The sequence below is a fragment of the Mus pahari genome, chromosome 14 (genome assembly GCF_900095145.1).
Source record: "Mus pahari chromosome 14, PAHARI_EIJ_v1.1, whole genome shotgun sequence".
NCBI classification, from domain to species: domain Eukaryota; kingdom Metazoa; phylum Chordata; class Mammalia; order Rodentia; family Muridae; genus Mus; species Mus pahari.
In genome coordinates, this window is record NC_034603.1 from 20,311,464 (window position 1) to 20,332,471 (window position 21,008).

The 21,008-nt window shown below is 54.0% G+C and overlaps 1 protein-coding gene across 6 annotated transcripts in view; it reads right to left on the reverse strand.

Annotated features, from left to right (window-relative positions):
- Tcf7 (transcription factor 7) overlaps positions 1-21,008 on the reverse strand; it is a 29,644-nt gene that overhangs the window by 1,931 nt on the left and 6,705 nt on the right. For 2 of the 6 annotated variants that reach the window (XM_029545562.1, XM_029545565.1), the window contains exons 4-11: positions 7,149-7,260; positions 6,152-6,242; positions 4,519-4,611; positions 3,386-3,505; positions 2,671-2,833; positions 2,460-2,567; positions 1,983-2,031; positions 840-912 (exon numbers count right to left, since the gene is read on the reverse strand). In XM_029545562.1, the coding sequence (XP_029401422.1) occupies positions 840-912; positions 1,983-2,031; positions 2,460-2,567; positions 2,671-2,833; positions 3,386-3,505; positions 4,519-4,611; positions 6,152-6,242; positions 7,149-7,260 (809 nt within the window). The remainder of the gene's footprint in view (positions 1-839; positions 913-1,982; positions 2,032-2,459; positions 2,568-2,670; positions 2,834-3,385; positions 3,506-4,518; positions 4,612-6,151; positions 6,243-7,148; positions 7,261-21,008) is intronic. The other 4 variants (XM_021213060.2, XM_029545566.1, XM_029545564.1 and 1 more) reach the window with 3 other exon arrangements.

A 21,008-nucleotide genomic window follows, 5' to 3' on the forward strand; every position in this document is an offset into this window, starting at 1 on the left:
TGTTGAATGTATATTTGTAAGGATTAGATAGGCATTATTAAGGCAAGGGTGACTGTAATGCTTGTGAGCAAACTTGGTTCTCACAACCAGGCTAGTAGAAGAAATGCAAAGTAACTTGCTTATTAATAACTAGCTCTAGCACTTTGGGGACGGTTTGTCCTTTGCTCTTTGTTTTAGACAGGGTTGATGCTGTCTAAATGCTGGCTGGCCTGCCTCAGCCTCCTGAGTGCTAGAGTTCCGGGTATACACCTGTCCCCAGCCACACACCATCTGTCTTAAATCGCACGCATGGATGGGACAGGACCTCTCCTAGGAATGGAGTCTCCATTTCCTATTGTGAGCATAACACAACACATCCACTTCTTTCCTCCTTGCTCTTGGATGCTTCTCTCCCCGTATCCTGTCTCCTTTTTTGCTGTTACCAGAGCTAAGGTGGCAAGTGATCACACAGTGGTGATCAGGCTATTTCCAGGAGTCTCTGATACTATCACCTTGTATCTCTTATGCAGGAATTCTATTTTAAAGAAATGAGGGAGTTGTGGAACTTAATCACTTGGAGCTAGGAGTAGGGGCTTCAGCTACCTAAATGTGTGACAGATTTGTTTCCTAAGGTAAGGATTTGGTTATCTTGTTACCAGACCCACCTTTTCTTATGTGTGTCTCCCCTTTCACAAGCTGTGCTCAAAATTCAGTTGAATTCTTAGGAGACATGGGTTTCCTTCTCTACAGGGCTGGCTAGGGGACTGAGGGACAAAGGAAGGGCTGCAGACCCGGCAGGACATGTGCAATAAGGGAAGCAGCTTGAAGCAAAGGGAAGGTGATGGTGGGGACAAACCCACCTGCACGGACCACACCAATCCGTCTGCTGGTTGAGGCCAAAGCGAGCACGACATTTCTTAGGCGAGCCAGGGTCTGCTCACACCCATGCCAGAGGGGCAGAACAGGGCAGAGGGCGAGCAGGCAGGCAGCAGGGCAGAACAGGGCCCAGAAAGAAGAGGTAACATCAGTGTTAGCCAGTTACAGACACCCCATAGCCCCCACAGGCAGAACGGGCTTTCCCACGGCAGAGCCAGACCCAGGGGAAGCCTTAGGACCCAGAGCAAGGGATGAGAAAAGGCAGTCACCCAGTTGGGCAAGAGTCAGTGGGAAGAGTAATGGAGTGTGGGGGTGCTCTTCATGCTGTCCCCCTTTCCCTTGGCTGATCATCCTTCTAGCTTGGAGGCTCCAGAACTGCACAGGGGTTTTAGGGCTTCTACGTTTTCTATGTTGGGGCTGTCCCCTTCCCCCAACTACCTGCATGCTTTATGCAGTTTTCTTGAGAATGTCCCATCTCCCTCTGGCCCACATTCCTAAAGGTATATACGGCATGATAACATCCCACACTTACAGATGGAAATGAAGACCTGCTCTCCCTCAGAGAAAGGCCTAGGGAATGTTTTCCTGTCCCTTCCCAGTTCTAGGCTCCAGCTTTTCTGTATGGGAGCAACACAGCTGAGAATGCCCATCACAGTCTGTCATCAATCATCTGAGCTGGGACAAGATCAGGCCTAGAGCAGGATGGGTTCTCTGGGCTCTCTGCAGCACTGTGCACTGCCATGAGAAATGGGAACTAGTGACGGAGAAATCACTTGGTACCTGTCAGCAGGCTGTGTGATTACTATTGGGTCCTGGCTAACATTTTTGGTTTAGACATAGAACTTTATGATCAGTTCCTCATTAGCTGTTCTAATAGGATCTAGCTGGGAGCAGGGCTGGCAAAGGTGGCATGGGGCGTGTCCTGTGCTCCTGCTGGTCCGTTCCTACAGTTAAGCTGTTACTTGGATGGAATTAGATTTAAGAGATGCAGACTTGTTTCCAGAGGGCTCAGGCACTGAAGCTTTGTGGCTGAGAGTTCCACCCCCTCCCCCTCTGGGCCAGAGCAGGGCTGCTCTTGAAATGGGAATGTGGAGCAGAACCTCTATATTACTGAAGCAAGCCCTCACCTGTGGTGGATTCTTGATGCTTTTCCCTTGACCGCCTCTTCTTCTTTCCCTGCAGAACAAGAGAGATGGTTGGCTCTGGGTTATCGACAGCCTCTAGGATGCAGGCCTCCCCCACTTTGGGGCCCCTCTTTCTTGACTTCAGTCTTGTAAGCCTGGACAGGGTATGGTTAGGCCTTCCTCCCTCTCTCATCTTATTTCCCATTTGAGGTGGGATTTCCAGGCCCCTCCCTTCCTCTTCTCACGTGGTCACACTAAATACTGAGCAACAGTTCCATAACTGAATGCATTCTGGAGTGGAGAACCATTTTTAAGGGAAGTTGCTTAAGCTTTCTTCTGATATAGTCAAGGGGGGGTCTTGGGCTTTCTGTGTTACTTTGCCTACACTGTCAGGATAAAGTCCCCTTCCTGTGTTGAGGTTGTTTGGGGTATGACATTTCAGGGTTGCCCCGCCCCCATGGTGTGCTGCTAGCCACTTACATAGTTGTCCCGCGCGGACCAGCCCGGGTATAACTGCATGTGCAGCTGCCTTTCCTTGCGGGCCAGCTCATAGTACTTGGCCTGCTCCTCTCGAGATAGTGCATGCCACTGCAACAGGGAAGCGGGGCAGATGGGACGCATCAGAACATGAGGAGGCCGGGTGAAAGGGGGTGGAGGCAATCCCTGCCAGCCCACTTGCCAATGGCCTCACCCTGCGACCCAGGATCTGGTTGATGGCAGCGCTCTCCTTGAGTGTGCACTCGGCAATGACCTTGGCTCTCATCTCCTTCATGTAAAGCATGAAAGCATTGAGGGGTTTCTTGATGACTGGCTTCTTAGCCTCCTTCTCTGCCTTGGGTTCTGCCTGTGTTTTCCTGAGGTACACAACCAGATTACATTACTTGGAAAGTAGCCTCCCCTCTCACTCCTCCCCACCCCCCAGCCCCAGCAGTGAATATAACCAATGCCACCGCTTTTGTTCTTTGGAGAGAGGGCTTCTCTGTGTATCCACGGCCATCCTGGAACTCACTATGTAAAACAGGCTAGCACTGAACCCAGGGATCCGCCTGCCTCTGTCTCCCAAGTGCTGGGACTAAAGGCCAGCTCTGCCATTCTCCATGTAGTAGAGTTTTCTAATTGCCTCACATGGGTGAGCAGAGAGTGAGTGTCCCCTCAAGAACACCACAGCCAAGTGGGCAGGCTCACCGAGACTCATCCCTTCCTCTCGGCTCCTGATCCCTCCCCACCCACAGTGGTCAATGCCAGAGCCCCAGGACAGCTGGAAAGAGCCCTCCAGGCAGTCCTGTGAGGTGCCAGGAACCCTGTGGGAGGCATATATGTCCTGGCTGACCAATCCACTCTGCTCTCCACTCTGCTCGCCTGCCCGCTCACACCTGGTCCCTCCCTCAGCCTCTGCATTAACTCACAGGTTTCTATCATATGGCTGCAGCTCCTGCTTCCCTGAGGAGGGCACGATGGCTGGGTGAGGGATGGCTGCTGGGTGTCCAGGTACACCAGATCCTAGCATCAAGGATGGGTGGGTGAACCTGAAGGCAGGAGGAGAGCAACACTAAACCAGAAATTTGGGCCAGACTTTGAACACACACGCGGATCCCTGCACAGAGGACACGGCTGACAGATACTTTTTACTCTGGTCTGGACACAGGTACACATAGATGTACGCACAGACACTGCAGAAGACTCGCATGTGTTACTCCTGGTTATTAGCCTGGCCCCTATGAACAAGCTTGGGAGATTATGGCTACCTGTGGGCCTGTTTGCTCTCCACAGTCCTCCATGCTCCCCTCTCACAACAGACTGACTTGAAAAGACTGCTGGCTCACCCCAGCTCAAGTTCTCCTACTATACACAGTGGAATAAAACTCAGCCTGCTTCCTGCACCCCTACTACATTCCTCCCCATCTTCCTACTTCCCTGTCACAATCACCTCCCCATCCCCCAGCCACTCCAGCTTCTCAGTCTACCTTTTTCAGGAGTTGCTACCCACAATCTTCTCTGACCCATCATGCCTGCTGGGGTCTCCTTAAGGCTTGTCTTCAGCCCAGCTGACCCATTCTGCTGCTGTTCCTGTATCTCTACCTCCTAACCATGGCATGTCTAGTGCTTTGTCACTAATGAGCTAAACGAAGGGGCACATATATATATGCATGCCCTCACCCCAACCCCTCTCCCCTGCTAGTGTGCGGAGACTACCCTGCCCTTTGCTGCCTGCAGAGATCTAAGAACCCTGAGCAGGCACGCCCTAGGGGACAGGGCACTGCCTTGGCTTGGGCAGAGCTCCAAGGAAGGGTGAGCTGTAGATCTGAATTGACCACGTACACATTGCTGTCTTGCCTGCTCTGGGCTGCTCTGCCCAGTGTGTCTTAGGCTGAGCCTTCTAGTTGAATCCTCAGGCACAGAGCAGCATGGGACTCCAAAGTTATAGACAGACGGACAGACAACTAACACAGGGTAAGCGCTGTCCTGAACACAGCCCTGTGTGGGCATTGAAGCCTGGGCAACAGGAAGCAGGAGCCTGGCTTCGGGGATGGGGACTCACCTGGGATAGGGGGCGCCAGGGGCTGCAGTGGGGGCAGGGAAGTGCTGTCTATATCCGCAGGAAGGGGACAGGGGGTAGAGAGGAGGGCTGGGCCTGTGGTTGGGAGAGACAGCTGTTAGCCGTCTGACTGCTAGCCAGACATGGGGAAGGACTTCTGTGCCTTGTGTGGTGGGATTCAGACACATCGCTGCATGCACCTGGCAGCCTTCTCTCCGAAGTGAGATCTCTATGCTTTCTACTGCACTGTCTGAATTGTTCTTCTGTCCCAATTTGCCTGCTCCAGCTCTTAAGTTTTATCATTTTCTAATGTGCATGAGTGTTTGGCCTGCATGTACGTCTGTGCACCACATGCATGTCTGGTACTCCAGGAGCTCCGAAGAAGGGACTGGCTCCACCACGTGGGTGCTAGGAACCAACACCCTAGGTCCTCTGGAAGAACAGCCAGTTCTTTTTAACTGCTGAGCCATCTCTTCACAGCCCCTACTTCAACTCAAAAGCCCAGGGGCCCCAAGGAGATGAGGTGTCTCTCTGGGCTCCTACAGTTCCAAACCAAGGCAGTGTTGACACTGCAGCCTAACTCCTGGCTTCTTGCCTGTTTGTCCCTGGGCAGACGTCACTTTGAAGGAGCAGAGATCTAAGGTCACAGCTCAGCAGGGTTTCTCTGGCACACACAGGCCTCGCTCAGTGTAGAGCGAGAATGTTCCACGTCTCACCTGGCAGCAGCTAAGAGCATAGGGCTACCCTTCTCTGGGGGCTCGGTTGGCTCAGATTTCCTGGTCTTTGGGACTGCAGGCCTAAGGGATTTAAGAGGCTGTTGTTCAGAGAGCCTCACAAGAGTTGCCTGTTCAGAGCACTGGTCTGGTACCATCAGGCTGAACGCTGAGTCCCACCTTGGTGCTGGATTGTCCCAAACAATCTGGAAATGGAGTAGTGTGCTGATCATGGATAAGAAGCCGGTGGAACAGGGCAGGTAGGCCCAGACTGAAGGTCTGCCCTTCACTGTCTTCTTGCGAAGACAGCCTTTCCTGCTGCTGGTTAGAGACCTGCTCAGGTCACATTGTGGCCAATGAGTAAAAGGCAGGCCAGTGGCCTGTTGAGACATGATTCCAGCTGACAACAGACTCTGGCCAACAGGCCTGGTCCAGCCTTAGTGGACCTTTCCAGTAGGCTGGTCGCCAAGTGTGGCTCAAGTAAGCACCAGAAACCAGGAAGGACCCCATTCTTCATACAGCTCCACCAAGGCTGGGACAGACTCGTAACACACAGGCCACCAGGAAGTTACCTGCCTGCCTGCCTGCCTGCCTGCCTGCCTGCCTGCCAGGCAGCTGTAAGGCAGTAGCCTCTCCTTTGGTGGTGGTGGTCTATACCTCTGCCCTGCTCTGTGCTTCCTCAGCTTCTGGAGAATTAATTGCAATAGGGTTGAGACCAGCAGCCAGCATTCCTACTTCCCTAAAGGAAGTATGTCAAGCTCCCCGGGGAACGCTCACAGTCGCAAGGCTTGCTAGCTCAGAGCTAGGTAAGGCGAAAGCTACTGGCTACAGAGCTGGCAGCTCGGGTCTCAACAAACTGGGTAGAGGAGGAGCACGGGAGGACAGGTACAGTGCCCCTTTTTTTTCTCTGGGCCCACACTTACCAGCTCACAGTATGGGGGATCTGTCCCATGCTGCCTGAGGTCAGAGAATAAAATCCAGAGAGATCGGGGGTTTGCAGCGGCCTGTGAACTCCTGTAGTGGAAAGGGGCCAAATAAGCACGTTACCCTGACCTGGGCGGGAGTTTGGGACAGTAACTATCTATACATTACATCCTTCTATAGCAGCCTCTAATATGCCCCGCTTCCTTTTGCTGGAGGCCCAGCTGGCTTGTTTCGAACTACCCTAGGGTAAAAACAATGCCCTTCTGACAAACAAAGGAAGCAAGGACAGAGGTGCTGAGTCCGTCTTAGGACACTGCCTGGACAGAGGCCCCGGGGACTGAGAGGTCAAGCCTCACTGGTCCCGGTGCACTGCCGCTCTGCCTCGGGAGCCTCTGCTTAGGACTCTTGCCTGGCTCTCTGGGTAGAAGGCAGCCCCTCGCCTAGAAGGACCTGGCCTGGGAGGCAGGGTTCCACCCAGCCCCAGGGTTGAGTCAGCAGGTTTCCCACAGCTGACAATGGTGGATTTCAGAATGACTTTGGCTGAGGCTGAGGTGAATCAGCCTCCACCACCACCACTTTCCATTTTCTCACTGGGGGAAAGGCCATGAGGTTTACAGCTGCAGCAGTACACAGTGCTGCTCTCACTGCAGTGGGGAGCCAGCAGCCTCACATGCTGATTGCTTCCTCCTCCTCTGCCCTCACTCAGTCCCTTTCTGATTTCTTTTTAAAAAAAAAAAAAAACCCTCCAAGGCAGGATCTTGTTTTGTAGCCCAGGCTTGTCTGGAACTCTTGTGTAGCCCAGGCTGGCTTCAAACTTTCAATCCTGGCTCTGCCTTCTCCACCTGGTATCTTTCTGACCTTTTCTTTGGGCCCTGGGTTTGCAAAGTCTCAGCTTTGTGTGTTATAAAATGCAGGCCAGCCTATGTGGCTCCAGAAGCCAGGAGCTTGGATCCTAAGTCCCCACCTCAATGGCATTCTCCCATCCCTGGCCCATACCTTGCTTCTGGCTGATGTCCGCTGGTGCAGGGGTGGGGTGTGGACTGCTGAAATGTTCATAGAGTGGAGAAAGCTGGGGGACGCCATGAGGGGGCTGGCCAGGCTTGTTATGCTGGAAAATGACCAGGAGTCTGGTGAACATGGAGTGTTCTGGGGCAGGGGGATGCAAAGGTAGGGGCATGCAGAACTTCAGGAAGCTCTGTGGTCATCCTGGCAGCCAAATATCACAAGCTCATGGGAAGAGGACACTATTCTTCTCGTGTCCTGTGGCACTGTTTTCCTGCCTCCTAATCCTGCAGACTGACTATGCGGTCCCACCTCCCAGTGAGCCTCTTCTGGGACACTTGGTGCTTCCTGACCTCCTGTTCTTTTTTTTTCGAGACAGGGTTTCTCTGTATAGCCCTGGCTATCCTGGAACTCACTCTGTAGACCAGGCTGGCCTCGAACTCAGAAATCCTCCTGCCTCTGCCTCCCAACAGGGCACGTCATCACTCCCGGCTCTGACCTCCTGTTCTATGAAGCCCAATGGCTGTCTGCAGCCTTTTCCTTCCACAGCTCCCAGACTCTCCCACTGAGCTCTAACAGCATGTGTGGCATGGAGCAGGAACCTCCTTTGACCCCTGACTTGGGTGAGGTCAGGTGGTACCTGGCTCCCTCCAGGGACAGTCTGTCCAGACATCATTCTTCTGGTTTCCTTAGCACTGCAAGACTCTTACTTTTCACAGTCAAATGCTTCTATGTCAAGAATGACTCATCAGGCTGAGAAAGAGCTCCCAGCTCAGCCACAAGGAGTCGCTGCCAGGCCTGGTGTGCATGCCCTTGCAAGCCAGAGGTCTGTGGATATGTACAGCAGAGGCTCAGCTTCCACCCAGACAAACTTGTCTGTTGAAATGCTGCTGGCTGAGAGCACACAGGAGTGACTGCTCATCATGGCACAAAAGGAAGAACGGAGACATCTTGGAACAAGAGAGTAAGAGAGCGCCTAGGAGAAAGAAAGCAGATGAAGCTGGCTGCAGGCATTTCAGCGGGATAACCTCAACAACCCTCAGATCGAGGTGTTGTCTGGAAGTCAATGGCCTAGCACAGGTCCAGGCTATGTAGCTTCAGGGTAAAGCCAGAGGGAGAGCTGGGTGTGCATGAGGCCTCTGGCTGGGCACAGCTCCAGGAGACCACAGACACCCCGGCCTAGCATCGTTCCCTGCATCTCCGCCTCCAGCAGGCGGCTGCACCTTTCCCTCAAGTCGTGGGCTATCTCAGGCCTCCCTGTCTTAGATAAACAAGAGGTGAGGTCTGAAGCTGGGTGTGGTAGTGCTCCCCTTAAATCCCAGGCTCAGGAGGCAGAGGTGCATCTCTGAATTCAAGGCCAGCTTGGGCTGCATAGTTCCAAGCCAGCAGCATCCAGAGCTACACAGTGTGTCTGTCCACTAAGGGAGGAGAGACTCACTGTGAGATGTGTGGACACATGTCAGGCACACGCCACGAGTGCACAAACAGGCTGTTGTCTCTCCTGTCTGTGATCCACCTCCCACCTATCACCTCATGACTCTTCCCTCTACAGAACCCTTAGTAGGTCCAGCCTCATTCAGTGCCTCCGGATCTTAGCTCTCAGTCTCTCCTCAGCCTAGCCTGTCTCTTGCCCCAAGAAGACCTGTCAACATCCTCAATGACTTCCAAAGTGCTGAGGTCAGCCACCATGTCCCCAACCCTTTGCCCTTGTGAGAAACAGATCCCTCCTCTTCCTTGAAACCAGGTTCTGTCACGTGACTTTCAGAATACCCAGTTGCTTCCCCTTCCTCCAGCCTTAGAGCCACTCTTCCTTTGGTCCTGGAGCTGAACGGCACCCACCCCCTGACCCCCATCCCCTGACCCCACACCCCCTGACCCCCACCCCCTGACCCCACACTCCCTTTTCTTTTTTTTCTGAGACCGCTGCTTACTATGTAACCCTGGCTGTCCTGGAGGTCACTCTGTAGATCAAAATCGGGTGAGCCTCCTACAGAGACCTGCCTGTCTGCCCCTTGAGTGCCAGAATGAAAGCTGTGTATTACATAGTACAATGCCTAACTGACTCCACATTTTGCCAGGAACTACTCTCCAAATACCTACTCAACTCCAGGCCTAAAATGTCTCCAAGCTCGACACTCACGTAAGTGTTCTACCACGGAGCTGTATTCTCCGTCCTCAAATCACAGCCTTCGACTCTGCGGTATGCTGTGGACTTCCTCAGTTGCTGGCAGCTCCATTCTTCCATTAATTGAAAGACCGTTCAGACCAGACAACCTTCAAATGGTTCTTGACACTGACCCCGTGTCCAATTTCTCGCGAATTCTAATGTTCTACCTTCAAAGTCTCTAACCGCTGCCTATCCCCTTCTCAACCAGGCTGAGCCATCACTTCCCTGGAGCACTGAGTCGTTTTAGAGCAGAGAGCTGCGTCTTAGCCAGGTTTCAGCAGGCACAGAGATCGCCATTGCTTAAAGCCTCCCTGACTGTCTCCTTACCTGGTGAGAGCTCTGTGTGACCACCCCCACGTCCCTCACAACAGCATCACCTACAGTGTCCAGGAGTCTCACTGGGTAAGTTTTGAGGTATACGATGGTGTAAAGGAAGCCTAGAAGCTCCAAGCTTGCTGACCATTTCCTGGTCTTGGCACGCCAGGATCCTGGGCAGCCTCTCTCGCCTCCTGGGCACAAGTGACAATATCTGCCCTGCCCACCCATCAGTCTTAAACCAAGCTTTGTCCTAATTTTGAGGAGCACCTGCTGAGGCCCTTTATGACAGGAAGCTTCCTGACAATCTTTAAGGTGTTTTTCATCCGCACAGATGCCAAGACAGTGGCAGGCAGCAGCCTCGTGGCAAGTCCAACTTCACCATACTGCACCCCTCACACTGCCTAAAGCCCCCAAAGCCCAGCTTTGCCTCCTGAGCCCAAGAGTGCATTGTAGCTCCGGCTGGCTTGAGACACCTCAGAAAACCAGCTCAGCTTACAACTCCTGCCTACTGTGTGTGTGTGTGTGTGTGTGTGTGTGTGTGTGTGTGTGTGTGTGTAGCAGTTGGGGGTCCTGGGGATGATGGGCCTGTACTGCCTACGTGTGTGTGTTTCCTGGTTTTGGGGGGAAAGCCTTATTAATCACAAGTCTGCAGACAGACCATAGAAGTACTGGGTGGGCAGGGTGGGACACAAAACCCACCAGGAGCTAGAGGTCCTGGCTAGTTCTTCCCAAGCTCGTGTAGTCTGCCTCCTCGCTCCGGTGCTAGCCAGGGGGCACCGTCTGGCACAAGGCTCCCTGCCCCCTTCAGCCAGCAGAACGTCCCGCTCCAGGGCTTCAGTACAAGACTGTCTCAGCGCCAGACTTCCCAGACAACAGGGTGGGGTTGCCTAGGGCCTGGTGCGTGCACCACAAGTTCAGGGACTTGAGCCCTCCTCCCTCATCTGCCTCCAGGTGACTGTCCCTAGCCTCCAAGGAAAGAGGGAAGTCTGGTTTAACTGTCTCCACCAGGCACTGAGCACTGAGCAGAGGCCCTCATCACCTTACTAAGGGGAAGGACACAGTGGGCCAGAAGTATGCAAACAGCAGTCAGAGACCCAACTGCACTTAGTGCTTCTGCCGAATCAGACACTCCACGTCCCCACTCCTCGCCTTGCTGGAGCCCTGGCAGCTGCTCCCACCAGTCCGGGGCACTCCAGGACAGGTCCAGGACTCGGGGCCCCAGGGGTGCCTGCAGTTACCCTGCTATTCCTGCCAGGACCTATCTAGCCTGCTGGCCACCTGGTGACCAGCCCCCCCCCGTAACAAGGAGGACCTTCCTGCTGCTGGCGTATTCTTACTGTCCAGACTCTCCCACACCCACCCGCAGCTACTGTCCCAAAGGGATCTTCTGAACCCTAGGCTGGCTACCACCTCCGGGCAAGGCGATGCAGAGTAGAAATGGGGGAGCCCTGAGCAGGTCTCTGCTTCAGAGCTGAGCCTGGGCCCAGCTAGGCTGTCCCTAACCTCCCACTTCCTGCAGGTTCAGGTAAAAAATAAACACAGTCGGCATTTTCCCTGCAGACCGCAGCGGTCTGCTCACAAGGCTGAGAGCTCTCTGAGAGCCCCTGTCACCACCAGCAGAGAAACTCCCTTGCCTCTGACGGTTGACTCTGAAAACCCCCAAGCTCTTGAGCCCCACAACACTTTCCCAGCGAAGAAAGTTGCTATTTCCTCTGGCCTCAAGCTTGACAGGGGCAGAAGAACAGATCCTCTCAAGAAAGCCCTGTGGCAGAGGCTGAGCCAAAAGATGCATCCCAAACACCTAGGACCCATAAGCTCAACCAAGTACCAGGATGTGTCCCCAAGCTCCTAGCTCCTGTCAGTCAGAGAATGTCTGAGGCTGCAAGCAGCAGCTGCTGATGACTGAGTGTTGCCCCCCCTCCCAGCAGGCACAGTTCTGAGCACCAGACACACCTCTTCAAGCAGATCCACCATGCAGGCACAGTGACTATCGCCACTGGCAGGGAAGGAAACTGAAGCATAAGGTCACAGCCAGAGCTCAGCTGCCAATAGCTACAGTGCAGAGACCTGGGATTACTATGGACAGAGCAAGAGGTTGGGGGGCAGAGGAGGCTGTACCAATCTCTCCCTTCAGCCTGGCTGCCTTACACTGTGCTGAGCCCATGTTCTCCTGACAGTGAAAGCTGGTATATGCCCCCTGAGGCCCTAGCATATACATCTCTGTGCCCACCCTGGGCATGCTGTCTACCTAAACACCCAGATCTCAGTCTCAGTGCCTCTTCCCACCCCCACGAGACTCCGCAGCTCCTTCTGCTCCTCGCCACGCTGGCTCCCACACAGACCTATGACCACCTCTAACCTAGATAAGGGTCGGCCAGCTTGGCAAGCAACCGCCTGAGCATCCTAGAGAGCTGGGCATCGCTGCCTCTCCAGGCTTTGCACTCACAAGGCCTGGGAAACTCTTGGTGCCCCAAATTTCTGCACATTCCACCACACTCACCACTGTCCCTCAGGACAGGAGGTTGTCCCCAGCTCCTACTACAGAGCTGGGAGTGACCCCGAGGGACCATCTGAGGCAGGCACTGGAGCGAGGCTCTGTGAGGAGAGGATGGTATCTACAGCACAGAGCCTGTTGGACCCTTCAAGGATCATCAAGGATGCTGGCTAGCCACACCCCTCTAAACTTCCCTTTCCTCACTCTTTGCACCAGTCACAGAAGACTGGCGTGCTCTTTCCTGCCTCATCGAGGAGACTACTTCTGGGAAACCTTTTCTTTTTTCTTTCTTTCTTTCTTTCTTTCTTTCTTTCTTTCTTTCTTTCTTTCTTTCTTTTTTTTTTTTTAAGATGTATTGTTATATGTAAGTACACTGTAGCTGTCTTCAGACACACCAGAAGAGGGCGTCAGATCTCATTACGGATGGTCGTGAGCCACCATGTGGCTTGTTGGATTTGAACTCAGGACCTTCTGAAGAGCAGTCAGTTCTCTTAACCGCTGAGCCATCTCTCCAGCCCTCAGAGAAGTTTTCAATCCTCCATACATGGCTGGTTCCTTCTTGTGTCCTCACCAGCCTTCTCTCCTCCCTGTGGTTCTGGGACTGTGCCTTTCATCTTTGTCACTGAACTAAAGCTGGGTCCCAGGTTGGTTCTCTGAAAGTGGTGCAGATGAGCACACGTTCAAAGAGACCTGCTGCCCTGGGGAAGTCTGGGGCTTCACCGAGGGTTATGGCAGCATACAGAAACTGGGACCACTTTAGGGTCAGGGGTTCATCTGGCACCCGAGCCCCTTCCTTTTCTCCTTTCTACACCCTTACACACCTGAGGCACTCTGAGAATGACAAGGACCATAGTCACAATCAGACCTGCCACTAGTTCAGATGGTGTTTTGCTCTAACTAGAAAAGGTACACACAGACAGAGAAGCCCAAGGCTCATCTGGGGAACACTGCAGGCTGACCTCACCCTCAGCTAAGCGCCCCGAGACGGTCCAGTGGTGGCCATTGAAACAGTTCCCGCCAGTGCTCATTTCTCATCTCCACACCCAGTCACCATCAGCAGCAGCGACCTGTGTATGCTTGGGAGTCTACCAGCTCCTGAGTGTAATGCTCGCCAGTGCCTAAGCCCATGAGAGTGAGCGTCCCCGCTTGCTACAAATGACGTCGACCAGGGCTGGACCTGCACGTCTCCACAGACCCTCTTCTGCAGGCATACTTCAGACTGGCTGAGAGGAGCAGGTCGTGCTCCTTTTGTCCCCAGCTCTGGCCGCAGGTCCTACTGCCCAAGGCATGATAACCTATAAGCTTCTCACCAACACCCTGCGCCAGATGCCTACTACAGAACCAGGGCCATGGCCTTAGGGCCAGCAGAGCTGAGAGGGCTGGGGGACAGCTGGGCCACACCCTAGACCAAGAGGAGGCTTTTGATCCACCTGTCAGCAACAAGGTTGCCATGGTTGCAGAGCCTGCCGACTGCATGTGGCTAGTCCACTAGCCTCCTGGCCCTGACATCAGATAACGGACCTGTCTCACCGGAGGTGAGGACAGAGTCCCTGCACGCAGCCTTGGCAAACCTGTGGTTTCTCTGCCCAGCCTAGCGGCACCATTCCACTGAACTGAACCCTCATAAGCGGAGTGGACTTGCCCATGGCCTCTCGTGGTTTCTATGCATTTGTCTGCTTGTGTTTTCCTTCCTCCTCTTTGAGGTAAACGCCCCTCAGGACAGGATGTTTTTAAGAGGAAAATGTAAGCTTCCGGGAGCTGCTGCAGCTGAGCTGCTAGCTAGCACTGCAAACACCCTGTCTGGAGAGTCTGCAAGCAGCGCAGGGCTTGCTTTGTTCCCCCAAAGCGTCCGACGTGAAACCCACCATGGATGCGGCCTCAACCCTATCTGAGCTTAGCAATGGGGAGAGGGAGGCATGGCAGCAGTTTTGTGCCCTGGGGGTACAACTGGAGGCTCTGTAAAGATGCAGGGCCCAGAATAGGAAGGAAGCAAGGTGCAGACTTGAAGCTGGTGGTCCTTGCCAGTCCAGCAATGGCTGGCCGTGTGTCCAGCAGTCTATAGAGTTCCACCCTGTGCCAGGCTCCTACCAGTCTTCCCAAGCCACTGGACTATGCACGAAGATGCTACAGATGAAGCTGGTGAAGCAGAGAACAGTCCGGTGAGCCACTCAAGTCTCATGGCCAGCAGTGACCAATCTGGAGCTGAGTCCAGTCCCTTGCACTCCTGGCCAGAGCTCATGGCCACACTATGCTGGTAGCTCCCTGCAAATCAACCTGGCTGGTTGCTTCTGAGACAGGGGCTTGACTGTGTAGCTCGGGAGAAGCCGACGGGAAGATGGTGAGTGGTAGTTAGACTGTGGGAGAGAAGAGACCAGGAGACCTCTTGCCCAAGTTTAATCCATGAGGGACAGCATGGGGCCCCAAGTCACCTGTGCTGCCTAGCCTGCCTCAAGAAGACAAGTTTTGCCTGGAGGCCACACAAGGATGCTCCTTCTGGTCTGACCAGAAGCTCCTTGAAGCTCCTTTGGGTTAAGGCCCAGGAGCTCTGTGTAGTCTCAATCTAGCCATTTCATCCACAAGATCACAAGTCAAGGAGCAGAAAGAAGTTGCTAGAAGCAGGCTCCCAGCCCTGGAGTGCTACTATAATCCCTACACCCAGTGTAATAAGCAGAGGTGGGCTGTACCATTCCAACCACCACAGGGTCTGAGTTGAAGCCCCTTTGGAAGCTGAGCTAGGGGCTCATGTAAAACTGCACTACAGCACACCTGTAGGAAGTGTTCCTACACAGGGCAGGGAACGCCAAACTCCCAAGGGCATGGAGGCAGAAGCATGGGGGAGCCGAAAACACCCAGCTATCTATACCAGGAATGCTGCCTACAGAGAGGCAGGACACTGAAGGAACTGGGTTCAAGTCACCCCTCCAACACTTGTGCAGGGCAAGTCTCTTGGTGCCCACACTTGGTGTCTATAAAGTGCCATGAGCTAGTGGGATGTGTCGAGGCCTAGGTGACTTCTTACATGTGTTCGCTAGTATTCTTTTTGTACTTAAGATCAAAAGGAGAACGAAACAACAAAAGCCAGCCCTGTCCCTAGACAAAGGCTTTTCAGGAAAGCCAATTCCGTGCCAAGTTGGGAATGCTGGCCCTCAATGTCCTTTGGACCATTGCCTGGTCACAATCAGGCCAGGCTTCTGAACTCCTCTCTGGCCTGCAGTAACCACAGGGACAGCTAAAAAGCACTGTCCTCAAAATGCCCCCATGAGGCTGGCAGGAGGCTCTGGCTCTCAACAAGTTTGTTCATAGGTGTCATACTCAGGCCTTGGATTGCCCACCATCCCCTTTGCCCAGCTTTCCCTAAGGACTCGGAGCCTCGGAAACTCTTCAAGCCAGAGAGACTAGGCAGCAGACTTTGGGCTAAGTGAGGACCAAGCTGGCAAAGAAACCTCCACAGCAGATAATTTCTAACCATCTTCTGCCACACACCAAACCTGGCTTAACCTTAAAGGTCATTTACAAACTGTTTCTTGTGTGACATTTTCTTGGGGGGAGGGGGTGGGTTGGGGAGGAAGCCCTGGACTCATGTCTCTCAATCACGAAGTACAGCCCTCCTCACCCTGGGGGGACGGACCGTGCCAGGTGTGCAAGGAGAAAGCTAGCTTAGGCCCAGAGCCTGGGGGGCAGGCAGAGCCCGAGTCTCTTCTTGGGGTCAGAGAAAAGCTATGCGGCTCTATAGTCAGCACTGCTCCTGTTCCTCACGTTCTAGAACCAAGGGAGCCGTGCAGCAGGGAGCACAGACAGCAGGGGAAGAGCCACATCCAAACCCTGACCACCATCGACCTTTCTCAGCCTCAGTTTCCCTAGCAATGGCAGACACGCTGTGTATGTGTTTATATAAATATGTGCCTGTGTGCACAGAGGACCGTGTGTACAAATGTATGCGTGTATGCGGCAGCCAGAGATCAAAGAGTTCCTTGTTTTCTATTTCCCGAGACAGGGTCTCTCTCAATAAAGCCAGAGTTGCCCAGAGAGTCTGGCTGGCTAGAGAACTCCAGGGTCAGCCCGTGTCTGCCTCCCTGATACTGTGGTTGCAAACGTATACGACCAACAAAACAACAAAACAAAACATGGCCTTGTGTAGCCTTGGCCTTGAACTCACTACATAGTAGAGGATGGCCCTGAATGTCTGATCCTCCTGTCTAGGATCAGAGGAATCTACCACTCTACTCAGGTTATGTGGTGCCAGGAACTGAAGCAAACCCAGGGAGGCTTCCAGAATGCTAGGCAAGCACTTGGAACCTACAGGTTTTTCTTTTCTTTTCTTTTCTTTTCTTTTCTTTTCTTTTCTTTTCTTTTCTTTTCTTTTCTTTTTCTTTTTTTAGTTTTGTCATAAAGGAAGCTACATCTAGACTCATGAGCTGTTTCTGTTTTCTGAGCACCTACTGAGTGTTGGTACCGAAATTCCCATACTAAAAATTCCCAAACTAAAAGAAACAGGTACAGCCAACTCTCTTCTCCCAGCCGTTTCTGATCAGAGCTACCTACGGTCCCAGCATGCTTCAGCTGATGTGGCCACCAACCTTTTGGTCTCAGATCTCCCTGCTTCATCTGTTCCTTACATCCCCACCCACGGGGCTGCCCACCCCTGCAGGCAGCTCCCAGGGCCGCACATTGCTTCAAAGCCTACCGTCACGCTCTGGGGTGGCTACCGCAACCAGCACATCCCAAGTGTCCAGCCATGCCTGGCACAGACCCCGCTGCTTCCCACAGGCTGCCTCGAAGCATCGGAGGCCCACCCACCCTCTGCCTGCCTGGCCACCAGGAGGCCACAGAGCCATCTGATCTGAGTGAAACTTCAAACTTAATGACTTTCATGCTGGTTATTTAAAACGCAATGTAATTTTCTTAAACACCCTATTATTTCCTTTGATAGCTACAAAGCTTCTCCCAATCCCATAAGCATGTTTATTTTTAGAGAAAAGAGTGGCTTGCAGTTGGTCACAGAGACCATAGGGAGAGGGAACCCACAGAGAGCAGGGGAAGGAGTCAGCCTGAGGCCCTTCTGCTAGCTCTCCACCCAGCCCAGCATCAGACAGGCCCACCCTTCCCTTTCCAGCGCCTCAGCCAGGGACCATCCTGTGCCACACTGAACAGTGACCAGGTCAGTGTCAGGCTGGGTCTCGGTGCCCTTGATGGTTCCACTTGCGGCTCCTGGGGCCTCCCACAGATTCTGGGCCAGGACAAGCGTAGGGAAGGGTCTGCACCACACCCTCCAGCAGTCTTTCTTTCCCCTGTTCCAGACAGTCCGCCTCAGGTAAGGCCTTAGGCCTGAAGCCTTGGCCAGCAGAGGAAGAGCGTGTCTAGATACAGCAGCCTCAGGCAGTGGCTGCCCACAGTGGGTGGGTGGGNGGGGGGGTATGTGCAGCCCTGCCATTCGGAGCTGCCGGGCAAAGGAGGTGGCATGGAGGAGGAGGGTTTCTGTGCAGAGGTCAGCTGAGCCCCACCAGTGCGGGGCGTCCTCTGGGAGCAGCTATTTTTAGGCCTGAGGCTTTCATGTGGCTGAATGATGGGAGTTTACAAAGCATCAGTAATGCGTTTCAGATGGCGGCCCAGCAGGCCAGGAGGCTGGGCCCCTGACACCAGAGACAAGGCAGAGTTACTCAGCATCCCCATTTTGGGTTCCCATCACCTGTCCTTCCCTCTCCATGGCCCCTACTACCTAATGGTGAGGCTGGTCCTTGCGATGGCCAGCAAATCCCATGCTACTAACAGACCTCTCCAATTTATACCTATCTGAACCTCAAGAATCCTGCTGGGGCCAGGATTCCCACCCATTGACGAGAGAATACTGAGACACAGAGAGGTCGAAAAGCCACCACAACTGGCTCACCTTACAGGAAAGCCAGTGATCCACCGCCATTGGCCCCCAGGCCTGCTCACACTCAGTGGGATTTGGGCAGCACTAACCACGTACATCATGAGGCCACACCCACTGTTCCCTAAGGCCTGGACCTGGCCACCCAGGCCTGGAGTCTCTGCTCTATACACGCGTCATCTGGAAGCAGACAGACAGTGTGGGGCCCAGACAGCTTCCCTGTCCTTGGAGAGGGAGGTGGCTGTTTTAATGGGGGGAGAGGGGTTGAGAAGGAAGCGTATTTATTTGACAGCGTGTCTGCTTCCTCTGATCTCCAGGGAGTTCTGGCTGTAGAGTCAGGGCCTCGAGGGAAGGCTGTCACCCGGTTGGCTCTGGCTCTAAGGCAGAATCTGGGTGCAGTCCAGGGAGGCAGTCTCCATGGGTGGGACAGGCCACAAGAGCAGCCTTCTGGCAGGAGAGACCCAAGCTCACACCCTTCCCAGCTCTGCTGAGGCAAAGGCCCCCAACAAGTAACAGACGTCCTCCAGCCTGAGGGCCTGGGTACCAAATGGAGCAGCGGCAGCCGATGGGTACAAACCTCTGACAAGAGCAAACCCTATTAAGCTTTCGTGGCACAAGCCTGTATAGGAGGCTGAAACAAGAGGTGCTCAAGAGCTGCAGGTGCCACGGGGTGGGTTTGAGGCCAGCTTAGGAAACAGAGAGACCTTACCTCAGAACGTACAAGCAGCAGGTCTGGGGAAGACAATGCAGCAGTTAAGAGCACTGCCCTTCCACAGGACTGCACCAAGTGAGGGGGAGAGAAAGGAGCGCCTGCAGCTAGAGTTCAATCCCGACTACCACCAAAACCAAACAATACACTACAACAGACGATGGGCCCACCTGGCTTTTTAAGTCTGAGGCCAACTACCCAAACCATGTTTTTAACTGTTTTTGAGATAGGGTCTCATGTAGCCCCAGGCTGGCCTTGAACTCAGGGATTAACCCCAGGCAGGGCTTTGTGCCTGCCGACTAGGTGCTACAAACTGAGCGACACCCCCTGGCCTAGCATCATCTCTTTAGAGACTGTTCTTTGTTTGTTTTTAGGTGGTTTGTAGTTGTGGGTTTTTGGTTTCTGTTTTTGTTTTGTTTTGTTTTGCTTTGGACTTTTTGAGGTAGGATTATTTAGTCCTGGCTGTCCTAGAACTCTGTAGACCAGGCTGGCCTTCAACTCACATCAATCCACCTGCCTCTGCCTCCCAGTCCCTGAGATAAAAGGCTTGCACCACTAGAGACAATGTGTGAGGAGAGGCAGCAGAGATCGTTCTAGGTTCCAGAGACCTCCTTAAATCCCTGGGCCCTCTGAGCCTTGCTAGATGGACTCTGACCAGAGGACCTCCTCCACCTTGACTGGCTCACCAATGGTGTGAATGGCAGCAGTGCCCACCTTGGTGGTCCTCTGGTCTTACATTTGCCCCTCATTTCTCCCCGCCCAGAGCTCACCCTTTCCACAGTCTGTTCACATTCCTCCAATCACCATGCCACTCCCAGCGTCCACCCTGCCCCAGCTGCCAGCTCCGTCTGCCACGGTCCTCCGCCTCCATGTCCAACCCAAACCATCTGTGGTGGGCACCGCCCTGCCCTGCCAAGGCTGCCAACCCAACGCATGTGCTCACCCACCCCTCCCCAGCTCTGGAATCAGTGAGCCCCCGCCCCCAAGGTCACATGCCAGACCCTTCCTGGCAGCACTGCCCCTGCCTCATCTCATGTTCCTCAAGGACCCTACGGTGCGGTCTGTCCCGGTGATGCGAGAACAGCCCACCTAGGCCTCTCTCTGGTGCTCTGCTGTGCCCCACCCAGGACGTCCTCCTCCCACTCGCCCCTGCGGACGCCTCTTCTCTCAGGAAGCCTCAGCAGCTGCCCCCGCAGCCTCTTTCACCCGTGTGCATTCTATCCAGCTGAGCAACACGCCGGAGAGGAGCAGGGGCTCTCGGGGAACAGCTCTTGGTCTTTCCAAGGACTGAACTCTGGTGGGAAGTGGTAACTTCCCATCCATGTGACTCAAAACTACAGAGTGTGGAGCCAAGGTTCTAGCAGGCACTGTTCCTAGGGGATGGTGGCTGCCTGGGGGACCCCAGCCCAGCCCAAGGTACAAGGGTCCACAGCAGCTTGTCCTAGTCCCAGGCCTCCAGTGTAGCTTCTGCTCAACTTCAGACTTTGCATGTGATAGCTCATCCCCCAAAGAACAGAGCCCTCCTATCCTTGCTCTCAGAAGTAGTGGGTGACGTTCCTAGGGCTGTCCAGCGGGGAAGCAGCGTATCTATGGCAGAGGATGGACCTTCCGGACTAAATGATTTTCCTCTTTACGCTAAGGCAGGATCCTCCCCGCCTGGCTTCCCCGTCCATCCCCACCTGCAGTGGCAGAAGGGTGTTCCTCAAGAATCTGAGCACTGTACAGTTGGGGGGTGGTGACGCTCCTGTGACCTGATAAGACACCTGTTTCCTCCAACACAGCCTTGTTTGTACACAGTGGCAGGAAACACCGGTCACAAGGTGTGAGGGGGTGTGACTCTACAGCTCTGGGACCACAGCAGAGCTTCGGAGGTTCAGAGGGATGACAGCTGCTCCCCTTCCCCTACCCCTGCCCCTGCTCTGCAGGCTCTGGGCCTAATCTAACCTCGGCAGTTATAAATGACTTTGAACTGGCACCCCTAGAATGCTTTACGGTTCAACTCAACCCTGCTGTGTTCGGGAGCAGGGGAGGGTTGTGGTCTCTACAGAGGGTACCTCACGACCACCGTACGCCCTCCTGTGACTACCCAAACCCATGGCTCAGAACAACCGGCAGAGCTGGGACAGAACCCTGGTTCCTTGTGGCCCTAGCAACCTTCAGGGCTTTGTGCTGACCTTGGAGCCTGAGAACAAACAGTCTCTCTGCCCCAGTGAGCTTAGCTCATCCTGTCCTTCCAAAGGAGTCAGAAGCAGACCTGCAGCTGTAGCTGTCCTCCCTGGCCCTGGGCAGGGTGA